Here is a 21,122-nt window from a genome sequence, read left to right as displayed (position 1 = left end):
GAATTAGCAGGTACAGTTGTTTCAAAGAAAACAATACGTAATAAGTAGTAAGTAATAAGTAATGCACTCAACCGCCATGGCCTCTATGCACGCTCACCGCGCAAGACACCATTGCTGAAGAAAAAGTATGGTGAGGCTCGTTTAAAGTTTGCTGCACAACATTTTGACAAGCCAATGAAATACTGGGATAAAATAGTCTGGTCAGAGGAGACCAAAATGTAACCCTTTGGGTGTCATAGCACACACCATGTTTGGAGGAGAAATGGCACTGCACATCGCCCTAACAACACCATACCAACAGTGAAGTTTGGAGGTGGAAACATCATGGTGTGGGGCTGTTTTTCAGCATATGCTACCGGCAGACTTCACATATTTGAAGGAAGGATGAATGGAGAAATGTACTGAGACATTCTTGAAAAGAATCTGCTGCCATCTACCAGGATGCTGAAGATGAAACGAGGGTGGACATTTCAGCAAGACAATGATCCCAAACACACGGCCATTGGTTTCAGAGAAAGAAAATAAAGCTTCTCGAACGGCCCAGTCAATCACCTGACTTGAATCCAATTGAAAATCGATGGAAAGAACTGACGATCAGAGTTCATAGAAGAGGCCCCCCGGAACCTTCCAAGATTTGACAGACAGATTGTGTGGAAGAATGGGCAAAAATCACCACCCGAGCAATGCATGCGACTAGTTTCTTCATGCAGGAGGCGTCTTGAAGCTCTCAATACCAACAAAGGCTTTTCTACTAAGTATTAAATACATTTCAGCAAGCGTGATCAATACTTTTTGCCGGTTTCATTCCACTTTATTGCCCATAGCGTAATTTAGGGACATATATGTTTTGATTCCTTTGTATGTGTGGATTACTTGGGCTGTTGCCGACATCTGGTGAGAATTCCATGTCAATAGACCCATCAGAAATATATTTACTGAGAAAAATGTTGACGCGCTCAATACTTATTTCCCCCGCTGTGTGTGTGCGTGTGTGTGTGCGTGTGCGTGTGCGTGTGTGTGTGTGTGTGCGTGTGTGTGTGGGTGTGCGTGTGTGTGTGTGTGTGTGGGTGTGTGTACTAGTTAATGTTTGTTTTCCCGAAAGCATGATTGGTTGATTCTTAACGCAATGCGTCATGGGACTAGTAGACTAGTAGCTGGTATTGGTAATGTACACAGTACAAACGAGCATCAAGGGGATTTTCCAGCTGTAATACTTCAAATGTGTTCTTTGACGTATTTTATTTTTTAGTACTCGGTAGACGCCTCATACGTCATCATTACGTCACCGCCTTCCTATAGGTATGGCTGCGACCGAACGGCGGCGACGTCACTGTCGCAGTCGGCACCGGCCAATCAGCGCGGGGAGCCGCGCACACGGGAATTCCCGGCGTCACACGCAGCCGCTCCGTTTGGCTGGAAACGGGCCCCCGCGACCGGCCCCGGAGCCCTCCACCTCCCCCCTGGAACCCACCGCCGCCGCGGCTCATCCGTGAGCTTCAGTATGGAGCAGACCGCGAGTGCGGCCGCGGCGGGCTACGTCAGCGTGGAGACGGTGCACGGGGAGCGCGTGGGCGTGTTGGAGCTTGTGTCGTGGGAACGCGGCGGCCGCGAGAACGACGACGACGACGACAGACGTGTGGAGGAGCAGCCGGCACAGACCGCCACCGCCGCCGCCACCACCACCACCACCACCACCACTCCACCGTGTGAGTGTCTGCACCGCTTTCGTATCGACCGATTCAAACTAACATATCCACTGATATTTGACATCATGTTGTTTCATTCATATTCCAATCAATGGTTTATATTTAATGCTCGTGCACTAGCAATGGCTGAGAGGCTGCAGCAGATCAATTGAATGTTTATTATTATTATTATTATTATTATTATTATTATTATTATTACTTTTATTATTATTATTCTTATTATTGTCATTATTATTATTGTTATTCATCCTTATTTCTAGGGCCGCATTTTGCGTTGTTGTCCGCTCATAAAAACACCATATTAAAAACATTTTTCGTGGCTATTAGATAACTACGAGCTGTGATTGTTGGAGGGTTGGATGGAAATGGGCCTTGAAAAGAATAGAACGCACGTCACGTTTTGTTTTGGACGACCGGCTAGTCTTCCAGGGGTCCGGGAGATAGCGCTATGCACGTACTGTACACAGTACGTGGCAACGTCCCAGAAGAAAGACATTTCTTTCCGAACAAACCAAAGTCAATGTAGAAGTGCAATAATAAGTACACGGCGAATATGACATTGACGGACATATCTTAAATAACACAATTGTTGTATTTTCGTGAAGTCTTTGGAGGGGGTACAACTTAAGGGCTATTGGTTCATCTGTAAAATTGTGGTTTTTTTTGTTGCTGTCCATTTGAGGTGACGGGCGCCGAGATTTCTGCTTGTGGGCCTCAACAGAAAAGTTGCTCGTTTGAAAACACGTTGACTCTGCATTCTGTCGCTAGCTTCGGCGAGACCCGCCGCCTTCCCGGACAAGAGCCATCCCTCCAGCCCCGACTTCTCCTCTGAGGCGGTCACCTGCCTGATTGGGGCGGTGGGCCGCCGCTGGGGGGTCTACGAGACGTGGGAGCGCTCCCAGCTCTTCAGGAGTGTCCAGGTGGAGATGGCTACGAAGGGGCACGTCCTTCCCGCGGGGAAGATCCGCCGCAAATGGAACAACCTCATCGTCACGTACAAAAGGGTCAAGGGCCGCTGCCGTGCCATGGGACACGCCAAGACCTCCTGGGAGTTCTATGATGTAGGTTATATGAGGAGTTCTAGGATGCAGGTTATGTGAGGAGTTCTAGGATGCAGGGTATATGAGGAGTTCTGTGATGCAGGGTATATGAGGAGTTCTAGGATGCAGGTTATGTGAGGAGTTCTAGGATGCAGGTTATATGAGGAGTTCTAGGATGCAGGGTATTTAAGGAGTTCTGTGATGTAGGTCTTATGATGAGTTCTATGATGCAGGTTTTATGACAAGTTCTATGATGTAGGTTATATGAGGAGTTCTAGGATGCAGGTTATGTGAGGAGTTCTAGGATGCAGGGTATATGAGGAGTTCTGTGATGCAGGGTATATGAGGAGTTCTAGGATGCAGGTTATGTGAGGAGTTCTAGGATGCAGGTTATATGAGGAGTTCTAGGATGCAGGGTATTTAAGGAGTTCTGTGATGTAGGTCTTATGATGAGTTCTATGATGCAGGTTTTATGACAAGTTCTATGATGTAGGTTATATGAGGAGTTCTAGGATGCAGGTTATATGAGGAGTTCTAGGATGCAGGGTATATAAGGAGTTCTGTGATGTAGGTCTTATGATGAGTTCTATGATGCAGGTTTTATGACAAGTTCTATGATGCAGGTTATATGAGGAGTTCTAGGATGCAGGGTATATGAGGAGTTCTAGGATGCAGGGTATATAAGGAGTTCTGTGATGTAGGTCGTATGATGAGTTCTATGATGCAGGTTTTATGACAAGTTCTAGGATGAAGGTTATATGAGGAGTTCTAGGATGCAGGGTATATGAGGAGTTCTAGGATGCAGGGCATATGAGGAGTTCTATGATGCAGGTTATATGAGGAGTTCTGTGATGTAGGTCTTATGATGAGTTCTATGATGCAGGTTTTATGACAAGTTCTATGATGTAGTTTATATGAGGAGTTCTAGGATGCAGGGTATATGAGGAGTTCTAGGATGCAGGGTATATGAGGAGTTCTAGGATGCAGGGTATATGAGGAGTTCTAGGATGCAGGTTATATGAGGAGTTCTAGGATGCAGGGTATATGAGGAGTTCTAGGATGCAGGGTATATGAGGAGTTCTAGGATGCAGGGTATATGAGGAGTTCTAGGATGCAGGTTATATGAGGAGTTCTGTGATGTAGGTCTTATGATGAGTTCTATGATGCAGGTTTTATGACAAGTTCTATGATGTAGGTTATATGAGGAGTTCTAGGATGCAGGGTATATGAGGAGTTCTAGGATGCAGGGTATATGAGGAGTTCTAGGATGCAGGTTATGTGAGGAGTTCTAGGATGCAGGGTATATGAGGAGTTCTAGGATGCAGGGTATATGAGGAGTTCTAGGATGCAGGTTATGTGAGGAGTTCTAGGATGCAGGTTATATGAGGAGTTCTGTGATGCTGGTCTTATGATGAGTTCTATGATGCAGGTTTTATGACAAGTTCTATGATGTAGGTTATATGAGGAGTTCTAGGATGCAGGGTATATGAGGAGTTCTAGGATGCAGGGTATATGAGGAGTTCTAGGATGCAGGTTATGTGAGAAGTTCTAGGATGCAGGGTATATGAGGAGTTCTAGGATGCAGGGTATATGAGGAGTTCTAGGATGCAGGTTATGTGAGGAGTTCTAGGATGCAGGGTATATGAGGAGTTCAAGGATGCAGGTTACATGAGGAGTTCTAGGATGCAGGGTATGTAAGGAGTTCTGTGATGTTGGTCTTATGATGAGTTCTATGATGCAGGTTTTATGACAAGTTCTAGGATGCAGGGTATATGAGGAGTTCTAGGATGCAGGGTATATGAGGAGTTCTAGGATGCAGGGTATATAAGGAGTTCTGTGATGTAGGTCTTATGATGAGTTCTATGATGCAGGTTTTATGACAAGTTCTAGGATGCAGGTTATATGAGGAGTTCTAGGATGCAGGGTATATGAGGAGTTCTAGGATGCAGGTTATATGAGGAGTTCTGTGATGCTGGTCTTATGATGAGTTCTATGATGCAGGTTTTATGACAAGTTCTATGATGTAGGTTATATGAGGAGTTCTAGGATGCAGGGTATATGAGGAGTTCTAGGATGCAGGGTATATGAGGAGTTCTAGGATGCAGGTTATGTGAGGAGTTCTAGGATGCAGGGTATATGAGGAGTTCTAGGATGCAGTGTATATGAGGAGTTCTAGGATGCAGGTTATGTGAGGAGTTCTAGGATGCAGGGTATATGAGGAGTTCAAGGATGCAGGTTACATGAGGAGTTCTAGGATGCAGGGTATATAAGGAGTTCTGTGATGTAGGTCTTATGATGAGTTCTATGATGCAGGTTTTATGACAAGTTCTAGGATGCAGGGTATATGAGGAGTTCTAGGATGCAGGGTATATGAGGAGTTCTAGGATGCAGGGTATATAAGGAGTTCTGTGATGTAGGTCTTATGATGAGTTCTATGATGCAGGTTTTATGACAAGTTCTAGGATGCAGGTTATATGAGGAGTTCTAGGATGCAGGGTATATGAGGAGTTCTAGGATGTAGGTTATATGAGGAGTTCTGTGATGCTGGTCTTATGATGAGTTCTATGATGCAGGTTTTATGACAAGTTCTATGATGTAGGTTATATGAGGAGTTCTAGGATGCAGGGTATATGAGGAGTTCTAGGATGCAGGGTATATGAGGAGTTCTAGGATGCAGGTTATATGAGGAGTTCTGTGATGTAGGTCTTATGATGAGTTCTATGATGCAGGTTTTATGACAAGTTCTATGATGTAGGTTATATGAGGAGTTCTCGGATGCAGGTTATATGAGGAGTTCTATGATGCAGGTTATATGAGGAGTTCTGTGATGTAGGTTATATGAGGAGTTCTAGGATGCAGGTTATATGAGGAGTTCTAGGATGCAGGTTATATGAGGAGTTCTGTGATGTAGGTCTTATGATGAGTTCTATGATGCAGGTTTTATGACAAGTTCTATGATGTAGGTTATATGAGGAGTTCTAGGATGCAGGTTATATGAGGAGTTCTATGATGCAGGTTATATGAGGAGTTCTGTGATGTAGGTCTTATGATGAGTTCTATGATGCAGGTTTTATGACAAGTTCTAGGATGCAGGTTATATGAGGAGTTTTAGGATGCAGGGTATATGAGGAGTTCTAGGATGGAGGTTATATGAGGAGTTCTATGATGCAGGTTATGTGAGGAGTTCTGTGATGTAGGTCTTATGATGAGAACTATGATGCAGGTTTTATGACAGGTTCTATGATGTAGGTTATATGAGGAGTTCTCGGATGCAGGTTATATGAGGAGTTCTATGATGCAGGTTATATGAGGAGTTCTGTGATGTAGGTTATATGAGGAGTTCTAGGATGCAGGTTATATGAGGAGTTCTATGATGCAGGTTATATGATGAGTTCTCTGATGCAGATTTTATGACAAGTTCTATGTTGTAGGTTTTATGAGGAGTTCTAGGATGCAGGTTATATGAGGAGTTCTGTGATATAGGTCTTATGATGAGTTCTCTGATGCACGATATAGGACAAGTTCTATGATGTAGGTTCTATGACGAGTGCTATGATGTAGGTTCGATGAGGTAGGCCTGAGGACAAGTTCTATGATGTTAGTCTTATGATAAGTTAGATATTGCAATGAGTTATATGATGCGGTCTCACGACGAGTTCTGTGATGAAGGTCTTATGATGAGTTCTGTGACGCAGGTCCTCTATGATTTGTTGCACTACTCGCCACATTACTTTTGCGTTACTCTGTAACTGCGCCTGAGATGCATTGTCATGTAATTGATGTACGTAATGATGTGCTCACATAACAGCAGATCACATTACATTTGTCTGTAACGTGTAATGTAACGTGTTACTGTTCCTAAATTCAGTTACTTTGTAACGCGTTACCCCCAACACCGGCAGTGGCAGTATAGTCGCTAGCATGGCTGTGGGTATAAGATACAAGTATAAGTATAGATGGATATACTGCACAGGATTAATGCATTTGTACACAATAATAGGGGCATGGATAACAATGAATGTTAAGGTTTAAGTCATTACTATGTTATTATAGAATTGTTATGTTATTTCAATGTTTAGTATGAACTTGTGATGAGTAACAACAGCATGTCTTAGTAGCTATACTCAATTTTCACTAATCATTCAATAATCCATATGTATTATTTCCTTTTGTATATGTTTCTCTCGCTAGCTGATGGATGCTACGCTTGGCAAAACTGCCAACGTTCAGACCATCCAAAACAACAACAAGAGAACCAAAACTAAAAGCACCAAGGTGTCCGCAGTTTCAGTTCCTTCAGCAAACATTGCCTCAAAACCTCAACGTGTGGAACCTGTGACCATCCTCCGCCCTCACTGTGATTTTGCCAATGACCTCAATCCCATCCAGGCCATTGGCTCAGGGACAAACGTTCCAGAGGTCAAGCCCTTCCTCCTCCTCAATGGCGAAATTGTTGCCGGCGGCATTCAGCAAGCAACAATTTGTCCCTCTCCATCCGCCGTGCCTTTATTCACACCCTCTTCCACCGCACCCACCTCACATGCCACGCCAGGCATTATAACCCGCTGCTACCTAAGCCTGAAAACCCCTCCCGCCGTGTCAGACGTCCTCCCCTCCAGCCGCCCGAGCCACCACAACCCCTGCCCCGTTTCCTCCTCCTACCTTCCCGCTTCCCCCTCTCTCTTCTCTTCTTCACCCTCCTCCAGCTCTGTTTTGGGGGGAGCGGAAGGACCGAGCCGGGGAGAGGGCGAGGGGGCGGACGAGAGGAGGAGGATGAGGAGGCTAGCCCAGCGGACCCACCACAACAGAGCGGCTCGCCGTAAGGCCAGGGCCCGGGAGTGGAGGCGCGAGAGGAGGGAGGTGTGCATGGCCGAGTCCCTGGTGAGGATCGCCACGGCCCTGGAGCTCCACACCTCCAAACAGGACACGGTCATCGCTCTGCTGCAGAGACTAGCCGATCACAAGTCATATAATGTATAGATTTAGTCAGACCGTGGACTCCTAGCACATTCTTACTTTCTTGTAGAATGCCATGTGTTGCCCCCCCAAAAAAACAGGCCTTTATAAATAAGATCTCGGCGTATCTTTTTATTTGAGCGCTCAGAAGACTCTTTTTTTCGATAAATGTATAGGCGGGAATATCTCAAAAACCCTACTCCACAAAGTGTTTTTGTTGACACCTTAATAAATGGCAATAAAAAAAAAAGGAATCTTTCCTGGAGTCTAAGCTTGAATCACATACTTCTCAGTGTTTAAAGATGTAATAATACCTAGTACTGGTACGGCAATATATAAAAGCAACAAAATTATTATTTAAAAAATAATAAAAAATCAAAAAATAGAAAAAATATATATATGTACAATGTGTGTGTGTGTGTATATATATATATTTATTATATATATATATATATATATATATATATATATATATATATATATATATATATATATATATTGTATAAGTTCCACCAACAAAACACCATATATATATATATATATATATATATATATATATATATATATATATATATATATATATATATATATATATATATATATATATATATATATATGTGTGTAAAGTTCCACCAACAAAACGCCATCGGAGTGGCATATTCAGGGCCCTCTGGCACGATGGAGTTGGGAAAACACAAGTTTATTGTAGAGAAGGGCTTGATGGACCAAGCCTCGGAGCAGATGGACAGCATGTCATGACAAAGGCTCCTCTCCTGAGTGAGTGTGGGGATGGGAGGTTTACATGTCGCTCGTTAGACCAACCAACGAGCAACAGGTATGCAGCCACCGATCCTTGGCCCCAATTACCTGGACCCAGGACAGGGTCAAACCACACCATCCCCACACCACAGACCCCGACACCGGACTGAGAATTGGTTGTTGCGGGGGCTGCTTGGAGGGTTGGCCTGGCCGCTGGACTGCTGTATTGTCCCGGCGGTGGCGGCTGGACGGAGGGGCTAGCTGCAGGCGGTTACCCGTGGTGGTTGCTGCGGTCGCTTCTCCCCTGGTCCTCCGCCGGACTCCCTGTAGTTGGTGCTGGGGCGGCCCTTCTGTGTCCCTTTCCTGTGTCGGAGAGTCTCTGTTCAGGCGCCACTGTGGCAGTTCCACCGACCACACGCCATCCACCACAGAGACACAGACACAATGGGGTTGAGAAAACAAGTTTATTGTGGAGAAGGGGCTTGATAGAACAAGCCCCAGAGCAGATGAACAGCATGTCATGACAAGGGCTCCTCTCCTGGGTGAGTGTGGGGATGGGGGTTTTAGCTGTTGCTCGTTAGACCAACCAACCAGCAACAGGTATGCAGCCACTCTGATCCTAGGCCCCAATTAACTAGACCCAGTACAGGTGTGGCACTGGCAACAATATATATATATATATATATATATATATATATATATATACACGCACACACACACACATACACACACACATTGATCAAATTGATTACATTACATTTATTAATGAAATTAATCACAAATAATCGCATATATCAATATATGCTGGGAAAAGCCTCTAAATTATATTTCAATTCAAAGACATTACGTTATTGTGGCAGACGAGTTAAGCATTGAATAGACATCACAAAGGGTGGTTTTAGAAGTCAATATACAGTATATTGTTTTATTTCAATATCTTAATACGTTTTTACAAATACGGTATATGTGTTTTTTTGTTTATTTAAACATAAGCCTATCACTTATGCTACTTAGGCCAAAACAGCTCCATTGACCTCAATACCTCTTATTTATTTCAGGCAGTTGCGATGACAACCAAACTTGTTCACATCTTCTAAGTGTAAGACGGCCCTCTTCTTTTGGACTATGTTGCTTGCAAGTGAGAAGAGTCACAGAGGTTGGGGTGGCGAGACATTTGTGAGCCAGCAAAGACAGCTTTACATAACCTCCTGCGTTAGTCGACCACCACTGCAGTGGACACTCATCCATGCTGATGCTGGACTCTGCTTTATAGCAGTGTAGAGTCCTGTTTTGCCCCATTTCCTCATCTGATTCAGAGTCTGAACTCAGCAGGAGCAGGCTCCTCTCCTGCTTTTCTGGCTCATCTTCTGCTTCTGTCGAGGGTGTGTGAGTAGCTCTGCTGGATTCTGCTTGCAACATCTCAAGGCTGGTCCAAACCTCTTCTGTCTCTCCTCTTGGTAGGCACTTCAAGTCCTTGAACCGTGGGTCGAGAGCTTAAGCGATCCATTAATGGTGTCAGCTTGCCATTCGGTTAGGTCCTTTTTGAAGCTGGTCTTCCACCTCACCATGTAGGCCTGGTCCTCATCACCGATCTCAGGATGCTCAAGATGATAAAATACAATATAAAATAAATACAAATGCCATTTCCATTGTAACTTCACATATGTGGCAATAATGTTATTGAGGTGGGTGGGTGTGGGCAGGCTTACCTGCCGGGTTCAAGAAGGATCTCCAGCTGCTTCAGTTTGTCGCTCAGCTCGGGTCTGCATGAATAACTTGTGCTTCTGTTGGGCCTTTACAGCCTCCTGGTTCCGAAGGAGGCTTGTGATAATTGCGAGCGACGAGTTGCATCTTGTTGAAACGTCCTGTATCAGTGGCTCTCTTTGTTGTGTGCTGCTGATGTGGTTCCTTGGTATTAGCAGGGCTGTGCTTAAAGTGCCTGACAATCTTGCGGCACTTTGCCAATGCATCGACAAACCTGCTGTCACCGAGGCTGAGTGATAGTCCTCTGTTTGATTTGAGCAACACAGGGAATGTGCTCTCTCGCTGCAGAAACCATGTTTCAAGCACCTCTTGAGCACCCCACTTCCCTGTCGCCCTTAGAAGATGTTCGGCGCATGCGTCAGAATAGTGCCTGGTGACCGTCTTCAGCACGGTTAACGCGAAGGCCTGAAGTTTCCAATCACTATTGATGAGGTGTACCGTTACACCTATGTAGTTGTCATTGGTGACTGAGGTCCAGTGATCCCCGGTCAGAGCATCATATTGGGCTTGCGCCAATACTGTAGGTCCTTTGGGTTTCTTTTCCGTGTCAGACAGCTGGTGGGTTTTCAAAACTATTGTACCTCTTGATGGTGCCTTTTAAGCTGCATCGGAGGACGCAATCACTCATTCTGTGATACATGCTCTTGGTAAGTGTGGTTTGGCAAGGCGTCTTGCTTGTAGTAGCACTTGGGGCAGAGCTGACTGCAGAACTAGCAAAAGCATGCTTTGCATTGAAAATAATTAATAGAAGAAATAAATAATTTTTGTACCATCGAAGCAATTCAAGCTTGAATTGCCCCGATGGCACGAGAATTCTTTCTTGCATAGAATGCACATGACTGTTTTTTATCAACGATTGCATTTGGGAACTTTTTGTAGTTAAATCTTCCATTGAGAGGGCCAAGCAGAGTTTACTCCTTTGCTTGTATGTCGCAGGCAACGACGCACTGATCGTCAATTGTGGTTGGAATTGTGCGACTTTAGTGACTTACACGGTTGGGGGGAAATGTATGAGATTTTTTTTCATGCGTTATTTTTTATATTAACAAAATGAACGTGGTAAATTGACAGCCATAATATATACAGTGTATATACAGTATGTATGTATGTATGTATGTATATATATATATATATATATGGGCATACAACACAGGGTATTTGTATGCCAATGCATCCAAAACAAAAGAGAGGGAAGTGGAGTTGCCAGTATTTTTTATCATCAAGAACCACTGACATAACATAACATAACATGTTGAATGACAAGAGCACAACCCTTTTTTTAATGCAGTTATGCCCGCCACCAATTCCAAACCAAAACATGGTACGGAAAACCTCACCATGTTTTGATCAACTAAACAATGACCCACCATTGCTTCTCCAAGAGGGGCATAATCACCACAAGTGAACCATAGAAAAACCATAACAATAATTTGACAAAACACTGTTAAAGCAACAAAACAATTATGGCCCCTGTAACATCTTCAGCAATAAAATAGAAAAGAGGATATCATCAAAAGGGTATTGAAGGGAGTATGTGTGGCAGAAGCTGACGGTGCGAGTGCAATTAATGCTGTAGTAGTGAGAAACTTCTCGTTGTGCCTATCGAAGCCGGCATTGCATAAACCCACCCACAAGCCCTGCAGCCATACAGACACCCCACAGCCAAAATAACTTTTGAGCCCAAAGCACCGCAGCTGCAAAGAACCTGAAGCCGAACCCACAGAGAAGCCAAGAGCCCATACACAACCCATTCCCATTTACAGGCACGAGATGCAGCGGCAGAAACCCGCCCAGAGTGCGAGCAAGCGCCATCTAGAAAATGATTGAATACAATTACTCATGTCAGATTCAAGATTCAAGAGGATTATTTGTCACCTACCTATACATACTTCCATACATATGCAGTGAAATGTCAAGATTCAAGATTCAAGAGGTTTATTTGTCACAAACATATACATTCATACATATATGCAGTGAAATGTCAATGCAATGCACCTGGTGATTACACACCATATGTTCCAGACTAAACACAAAAGCTACCTACCTACTTGACTAACTGATTCCTAAAACGTAATGCAGTAAGTCGAATACTATAGAATACAAATATATAAACTAAAATTAAATAAGAGCTCAAAGGCAAGGTTGGTGTACAAAATAGAATAAAGGGAATAGGCTTATGTATATGGGGTAGGCTATTTATGTATATACAGCTATGTGCATTAAAGTGACATGTGAATAAAGTGAGGTAGTGTTCGTGAGATACAGCACAGTATACAACAGTACGGGTGGTGAGGATCCTTCATGATCCTGCGGGCTCTGCTACTACACCTCCTGGTGTATAAGTCCTGCAGGGAGGGGAAGGTAGTTCCAGTGCTACCTGAAGGTGCTGAACGCACCACCCTCTGCAGGGCCCGCCTGTCCTGAGCAGTACAGCTCCCAAACCAGGCAGTGATGTTCCCTGTCAGGATGCTCTCCACTGCTCCAGGGTAGAAGGACTTGAGGATCCTCACCAAGACCCGGAATTTCCTCAGCTGCCTGAGGCGGTAAAGACGCTGCCTCGCCTTTCTCACCAGTGTCTGTTTGTAAAGTCCATGTTAAGTCCTATGTGATGTGGACTCCCAGGTACTTGAAGCTGCTCACCCTGTCGACAGAAGTCCCATTAATCACCAAGGGTGATTACGGGTGCGTCCTTGGTTGTAATCCACGGCTAAAGTCCACAATCAGCTCCTTAGTTTTGCTGACGTTCTGCTGTCCTGGCACCAGAGTGACAGGTCAGTCACCTCCTCGCAGTAGGCCTTCTTGTCGCCGTTGGTGATCAGGCCCACGACAACAGTGTCGTCAGCAAACTTGATGATGGTGTTGGAGCTGGACCTGGCCACACAGTCATGTGTGTACAGGGAGTACAGCAGGGGGTTGAGGACGCAGCCGTGGTGGGATCCTGTGTTTAGGGTGAGGGAGGTGGCAAACTCCATTCATACCTTCAAAAATTAACAAAAGCTATACTTCCGCCAACTGTTTATTAAGGAAATTGTGGTTGCAGTTGGTCATATAAAAAATATTTACAGTACAAATGACAAAGGTTTTGGTCTAATAAGATAAGATAGTACTTTACCGATCCCCCAGGGGTGAAATTTTGCCATCACAGTTGGTACAGTAGTAATACTATATACACAAAGATCACAAAATATACACATGCAAATTAAAAATAATTAATAAATAAACAGTTAAAGAAATTGTGAATATTTTCAGTTAAATACAAAATTGAATTCAAATATATAAAATATAAAATCTAACAAGCAATGTGCAATGTAGCATATGGTAATGTGTGATAACAACAATAGCCTTGGCTTGAAAGGTCTCTAAGAAAAGTGTATGTGCAATGCATTCAGTTTGAGGTGTAACATGATGTCTTCAAGGTACGAAAGTCCAGAATCTCCTTGACTGCAACCCCATTTTTTTTAAATAGGTTCATCTGAATCCAATAGGCTCCAAGATCACATCCACCACTTCTCCACCTCCTGCATAAAAGAGGATTCCTTCTGAATCGACCTCCTTCGGCTTCAGGGCTCCTCCCTCTGCCTTGAGCTCAGCAGCTCCTGAGCTGTGGAACATCCAGACATTGTTCTTCGCTGTTCACTAGCCAGGTTGCAGCTGGTCCAGGGCTTTGTCTACTTAAAAGACTGGAAAAAGAACAAAAGGCAACCTACAGTAAAAACAAACATCATCAGGGTCATCAGACTTTTCGCTTTGCCAACAATGGACCTTTTGCCGCCCACCATTCAATTTTTCCTCTCTTTGCATCCTTTGCTCCGTCATCTCCCTCTCTCACTTCAAATCCCCAGGAACTTCTTCATTTGTTCATAAACCACGTAGGTGATGCAGGCGGCAGGGATGGCCTTCAGCAAGTTGGGGACGATTCCGTGATACAATCCAGCCACGCCCTCATTACTCAGGATTTCACAAAATAAGTCCCTCATGGGGAGACAGGCTGTGCCCTTCAGCGAGCCTGAGGACAATGAAAGATGTGACTTTCAAACACCTTTATCTACGTTACACAACTACGTTATACGCGTTACACAATCACAGGCCTTAAATTCTCACCCTGAGTTTGCATGCGGGTACGGATCAGCACCAGAGGGTAAGACACCAACTGTCCGCATGTACTGGAAACAGCACCACAGCCAATCAGCACCATGACTCCAGGGTCAGAGTCATCCTTGTTGTTCTGGAGCCAGGCGTTCTTCAGTGTCTGTGCGGAAAAGAGAAGAAGTAGGGTCGGAAAGTGAGCATTTGCTGTTATATATTATAAATATCCATACTCTTCTTTCCTCAAATTTCTTTTTCAGGTAAACAAATCAGCCTTTTACCTCATAGACGGCCAGATCAGTGCCAGCACAAGGGACGATGCCTAGCATGTTGGGCGTGTAGCCCTTGTAGAAGGCCCTCACACCTTCTCTCTGAAAGAGCTGTTTGGCACAGTCTGCTATCCCAGAGTACTGGCTACGTTTCGTCAGAATCAGATGCGTCTTCATCACCTTTTTGCAAGAGAGAAGAGGCCAAAGTGGAAAAGCTAAGACCACACCCGCCAATGGTTTCACCAGAGCTTGTCTAAAACCTTGAATCTAATGAAACATGGTTGAAGGCCAAATAACGAGAACATTTCGTTATTAGGTTATGGCCACCTCGAAGTGTTTGGTTTATGTCCCTGTCTTTCTGTAGGTGGGTCTGAACGTACATCCAGTGGATAGGCGACAGTCTGAGCCATGCCTCCAGCCAATGCACCAGCGATAGCCCTCTCATGGCACTGCATGTTTCTGGTGTTTTCATCACCAAACATCATACGCTTGATCTAAAAGATAAGGTTGGGTTCAACGTCACGTGAAGACTGGATGGGCGCGGGGCAGCAAGAAAATTCGATTTGGATGAGAGCACAAGGAACTGGATACAGGTATGTATGAAGCCCGAAGGAAGTTCCGCAGTTCACCACACCTGGTCGTAAGATGCGAACCTGATCGCAGTCTCTGGAGAAATCTTCAGAACGTTGGTACCATTGCCCCTCCACAGCGACATGAAGCCACCCTCCTTCACGATGGACTGGAAATCGCCCATCAACGTTTTTCCTGACGCGGCACCGTAGACCTGAGCAAAAATCCAAATCTGATCGTCACACAATTGTGCACTTTGCAGAGCGCTGTACAATGCATTAACATTAGGAACCATTTTTGTTATACAGAGCTGCCACCCATGTTTGGGTGGTATAAACAACTAATCACTACTCCAAGAGGGGGAGATTCACCACGGGTGAGACAATTAAACATAGAACCAAACAACATGCACAGTGAAAACAAACATTCGACAGCAACATGTATTGAAAAACAGCTAATTACGTTCAGGAAAACTGGAACAGCGGTTGGGCATGTGGCCTCTTCCTGTCATGGTTACAGCAGTAAATGAGGGTGAAAGGGAGAGGAATGCAACCAGCAGGGTGCTGGGGTGTGTTCAAAGCAGGTGTTGGTGGTGTGTGCATGTTTGTGTGATGGGACAGCCTGTATGTGTGTGCGTGTGTGAGGTGTCCACCGGTGAGTGTACAGGACTTATCCCAATTGGTTCTGGTGTATAAGGTCGGTATTATGTCGTGGCGCCTCTAAGCGGCAGAAAGGGCCCCAAGCTTCGCAGCTGCATAGACACCCCCACGGCTGCCCTAATGAATTCTCACAGCCCGAGAGGGGTGCAGAAGGCAGTTTTGTTTCGATCCTTCACCACTTACACCTGGTTTTAGCTGCTGGCGAGGTCAAGCGTAGTAAAGTACCGGGCGCCACTCAAGGTATCCAATTACTCTTCAATGTGTGGGGGGGAAACGGATCCTTCATCATTTTGGCATTCAGTTGTCAATACACATAGTCCTTACACATTCAATGGACCCGTCCTTCTTGCTAACAACCACCAAGGGGGAAGAGAAAGGGCTGCTACTCTCTCTAGTCACTTCGTGTTCTAAGAGTCTCTTGATATGATTTGTCAGTTCCTCACACTGGTTAGGTGGTTTTCCTTCTACACCACCGGCAAACTGGGGCATCATCAATTAGTGGGATCTCATGTTGAATCAAAGCTGTACACCCGGAGTCATTATCTGAGCTGTCAAACACATGTTTATTTTATGTGAGTATTTTTGCAAAAGCTGTCTGGCTTGCTCCACCTTGCTAGCAGTAAGACCTGGGAACACTAGCTCTGCAATCCCAGGGGACAACTCTCTCTCACCTAAAGCTAGGTGCTGCTCTATAAAGTAAACTTCTTGGGGGCTTGGCAATCCGTACATAACCACTGTAAAGTAAGACCCCCACTGGCAACGTACCCTCATCCACTCTGAGGGACTCAACTAACACAGACACAGATTGAAAGTGACCCCTCCCTCCTGTAGCTGGTACAAAGCCATAGAGTCTGCGGGAACTATAAATGGGGCAGTGGTTATAGCAAAACTCTTTTCGTCCGCTAAAATAAACTGCTTATCTTGACACACTTCAAATGAAACCTTCCAGCCTTGGTTATCTTGAGTAGCAGGTGACGCAGCAGGGCCATTAGCAGGGAACAATAACTCATAACACTTATTCATGACATTCATGCTTATCAGACCTGGAACTGCCCGTTTCTGTGCCCTTGCAGGGTCCTTCAAAACCAATATTCCTCTTCTTGGTATAGTCCTACCTAGTACCACTACATCCACATCTACCTCAAAATAGCCAAGGTAAGAAATATCTCAGCCATTTGCCCCCCTCAGAGAAAGCCACCCACATTCTGCTAAGTTCTTATCCCAGGTAATAGATGTTCCTTGAAAAAACTCTGTTAAACAGGAAGGAGGAACAGGAGGAAACATTTGATCCAGTATCCAAAAGGCATTGAAACTTTACTCCCCACCATAGAAACCTCCACCGTGGGACTTTCTCCAACATGTTCTTCCGTCAACCTTAGATGGACCACCTCATCCTGACTGTGCCCCACCTGTGCTTTGGCTCCTTATCACAGGGGCAGAGAATCTCCCTGCTGTTCTGATATATGGGCAGCCCTGGCATTCCCTCCTGAAGGGGTAGAAGGTAGGTTATCACCTCGACCACAACTAGAAAGTGCTAGGTAACAATGCCGTGCAATATGGCCAACAGTCTGACATTTAAAACAGATCGGTCAACCCGCCCAATCAAATCTAGACTCCTGTCTAACGCTACTGGTACACAGACAATAAAGTACTTACGTGCGATGCCCTATTGAGCCTCTGCTCTTGAAACTCCGCTGACAAAATACAGAAGGATATTGTGGTCGCTAGTTTTTCAATAGAGTGCACTGGGGAGGTTGTAGTTCTAAAGCACATCATCATCACAACAGACTGTGCAGGGCTGGCCCATGCATACCGTGCCTGTCCATTCAGTCAAAATGAAGGCTGCCCTTGTCACCCAAGGGATGCACGAGCTACCCTGAAGGAACTTATTTGCTGCGGAGGCTGTTACTTCCGCCTTACTACATTATGTTATGTCATCACATATCATCTCATCGTATCTCACTTATCTTGTCTTATTTTATCTCATATTATCTTATCTGACCTGACCTGGCGGTAGACCTTGAGGCAGTCCAGAGGAGCGGTGATGGTTCGGGACACGCAACCGGCGACGGCTCCGGCGACCAGGTGCCTGAACACCAGACTGGAGTTCCGCATCTCACCAGGGGGGGGTTTAGCCTCACCCACATCCGACACCTGGAGGAGGAAGAAAGCACATGACTGTTGGAGCCATAGGACTCAGGAATTTGCTTTTATGAGAATTTATTCAGAATATAATTATTATTTATATTATAACCCCCTTATTTGTTGTAACCTTTAATTATCCCCTTTTTGTATTATTATCCACCCTTACTGGGTAATTGTGGAACACATGGCCACCACAGCACATCAGCCATCACAGTTGCCGCCTCTAGCAACACTAACTCACACCTGTTTATTCAAAACCATTCACAGGGAAAATGCAGGCTTCTTTTTTGTTTAATCGATGTAACTCTTTAACATGTAGAGTGATTCGAAAGCAAAATGAATCTGTCAAAACTTTTCAGAACATTCATTTTGAAACGCCTTGTGTATTGGTATTCATCTGCAATATCATCAATCAACATGTGTATTTATAGTTATTTATTTATTTATAGTTATGTATAGTTATTTATAGTTGCACAATATAAAAAATGATGCCTACTGAATACCATTTTTATTTTGCTCATGGATTTTTTTATTGTAACTTCTCCCTTTATATATTTTTTGCTTGTATGTTTTGCTTTTCTGTATATATTCTTTTTCATTTGACATGATTTTATTTTTATATTATTGTAGTTTTCTTCTTACTTTTTATTCCTCCAACAATTCACTGCACTGCACTTGTATGACTGTATGTGAAAAAAAAAAAAAAGTCAATCTCTGAATTCTTTAAAATAGCTACGTACCGTCGTGTTTCTCTCCTTGTTCAAGGAACGTGAATTTGAAACGTTAGTGAGGATTTTGCTAGAATCCATCATGGAGCATCTTTCTCCGCATCCTGTCAGCTCGGTCACCACAGTTCAAATGGATCCGAGTTGGTGTTGCGCAAGAACTTTACTTCTCGATGACAATGACGTCATAATAATCGTATTCTAACGGTGCGGCGTGTGTGTTCGCGCGCGCCATCGAACCCAAATGTCATGTATCAAAGTAAAGGGGAAAGTTATTCTGGTAAAGTCTCTGATCCCATTAAAATGTTGGAATCGGAGTAAATTGTTTAAAATATTTAATTAAAAAAGGAGAACTCCAATTAAAAGGCGCAATGACGTCATTCGACAAATTTGAAAAATATCCAATTTCATTATTATATTATTATATTACAAATTAAAACGATTGAATCATTCAAATATTGGCATAATATATTGCATCTACTGTAATCAGTGCCAGTGTCTGTACTGTACTGTAGTCACAACCTTCAGTTCATTGTGCTGTGATATTGTGAAGGATGAAGCCTTAATTTGCAGTTTGCGGTACATCATTTGGAAAATAAGAAAGCTGTAAAGAAAAAGAAAACATGTAAACGAATAATAAATCGGGATTTAGTGTCCCTGGTCCTCCCATTTGGAAAAATTCACATGCCTTGAATAAAGTCTCAAAATGTTGCCGACACTTCATCCCCCTTGCAGTTTTCGTAATGCAACTATATATGGAATCCATTTGATAAAATCTAGTTATTCCATTCTCTTCCATACATTGGTTGAAAAAACACTGTTTTACATGGATGTTACCACTAAGGAAAAAGTATTCATATCTAAAGGATTTTCACTTTTAATGCTGAATTCAAACGAATTAAATAATTGCTTTATATATATTTAACCATAGATTGCTTTAACGGGGCCATAATAACCCTCTGGTCTAATGATTGCAATACTTTTTCGTTGACATTGATTTGAATACTCAGAAAATCAGATTTAAGTGCAGTGCCACACTAAAATAACCACAGGGTGGCAGTATTCAATAAATTATAAGGCTGTAGTCGTCAACAATTCACAATAGTCCCATTCCTTTACCTTCCAGGTGTACGCAGAGTGTTGGGAACAGGAGGCGCATGCGCGTAATGTTTTGTGTTCTGATTTATATTTGTATATAAAAGAAAGAGAAGTTATGTAAAATTGTACTTGCAAGGTGTGAACCTGCATATGTATTAACATTCTTGCTTGTGGACCTTTGCTGTCTGAAGTTATCAATCACCCTGAAAAGTAAAAGATTATTATTATTATTTTATTTTATTTTTTTACCAAAACCTGTTTGACCTGTTGCTGCATTGAACGACAGGCGAGATCCATTCATTTGTTTTCTCTTTGGAGTTTACAATCGTCCCCCCACCCCCAAACTGCAGTAAATTGTCTTTTTTTGTATTATTTTTGTATTTTGTAAGAGGGGCTTCGCAAGCCAGACCATTGGATTAATTTAGCTTTTTTTTTTTTTTTTTTTTTTTTTTAATAGAAGGACAGTAACCAGGACACTTACACTTGTACAGAAAACAGAGGCATCCTAAGTGAGCTAGAAATAAAGGAGTGATGAGATGAATCTCCCCATTGGACAGAAGAGTAGAGCCCAACAGGTGGATGCCAGGGAGGTGGAGGGAGCGCAGCAAGGGAGCAAAGCAGGCAGCAAGGCAGGTAGGGCAGGGGAGATTGGTTGCTTAAATAGGCCGGCCCATAAGGGCGCGGCAGCATGTGGTGCCGTGGAGTTGCCTGACAGAACTAGCTGCTCAAGTGACGCATCATTTGTTGTAAGTCGGCTTTAAGTTTGGTTTTGTTTAGCCCCCCGACCAACAGTAATTTACTCTATATTTCCGGATTTATTTGTTAACTACGATGATTATTAATCAGATTGTTTGATGTTTAACTGAAGATGAAATATCAAATCAGACAGATGCCTAGTGCATCATCATCATCATCATCATCATCATGCTTGTGTGTCTATGCTCACATTATACTACCTAGTGGGTGTGTGCGTGCATGCCTGTGTGTGTGTCTGTGTGTGTGTGGGCATGTGTGTGTTTCCGTGTTTCCACTGAATTGGCTTTTCATGCTTCTCCTCTCTTGAACTTGCACTTAAACTTGTCATTGCCATCAAAGCTGGCTGGTCAAAGCTTTATGTTTTTTTTGTTTCCAAAATTCCTCTTTCTCTCTCTGTATTATCCTTCTCTCTCCCTCTCTCTCTCTCTTGGGCTCTTCGTCTTTTTTCTTCCTCTTCTCCTCCGCCCACGGAGAACCTCGCACCCACTCCCACCTCACCTATCTGCCTGGTGGCGCGCTCCCAATCTGCCTTTCAAACCAGTCAATCATCCGCTGCCGGCCGCCCCCTCGCCTCACGTCCCGCCCTCCC

General features: G+C 43.9%; 2 protein-coding genes across 2 annotated transcripts; one reads left to right on the top strand and one right to left on the bottom strand.

Annotated features, from left to right (window-relative positions):
- The first annotated feature begins 1,437 nt into the window (after nucleotides 1-1,437).
- On the top strand, nucleotides 1,438-7,813 carry LOC307236969 (uncharacterized protein). Its single transcript, XM_080009564.1, has 3 exons — nucleotides 1,438-1,706; nucleotides 2,475-2,767; nucleotides 6,938-7,813. The coding sequence occupies exons 1-3, from the start codon at nucleotides 1,502-1,504 to the stop codon at nucleotides 7,724-7,726; spliced, it is 1,287 nt and encodes a 428-aa protein (XP_079865690.1). The 5' UTR covers nucleotides 1,438-1,501; the 3' UTR covers nucleotides 7,727-7,813.
- A 6,242-nt stretch (nucleotides 7,814-14,055) lies between these two features.
- Nucleotides 14,056-18,763, bottom strand: LOC307236968 (mitochondrial adenyl nucleotide antiporter SLC25A23-like; the record flags this gene model as incomplete). Its single annotated transcript, XM_080009563.1, has 7 exons — nucleotides 14,056-14,231; nucleotides 14,327-14,474; nucleotides 14,593-14,760; nucleotides 14,961-15,074; nucleotides 15,215-15,364; nucleotides 17,817-17,963; nucleotides 18,695-18,763. The coding sequence occupies 7 exons, from the start codon at nucleotides 18,761-18,763 to the stop codon at nucleotides 14,056-14,058; spliced, it is 972 nt and encodes a 323-aa protein (XP_079865689.1).
- Nucleotides 18,764-21,122: the final 2,359 nt, after the last annotated feature.

Source organism: Zeus faber (genome assembly GCF_960531495.2).
Source record: "Zeus faber genome assembly, chromosome: 11".
Classification (NCBI taxonomy): Eukaryota; Metazoa; Chordata; class Actinopteri; order Zeiformes; family Zeidae; genus Zeus; species Zeus faber.
The sequence above is the reverse complement of the archived record's forward strand: the minus strand, read 5'-3'. Positions and strand labels throughout refer to the sequence as shown.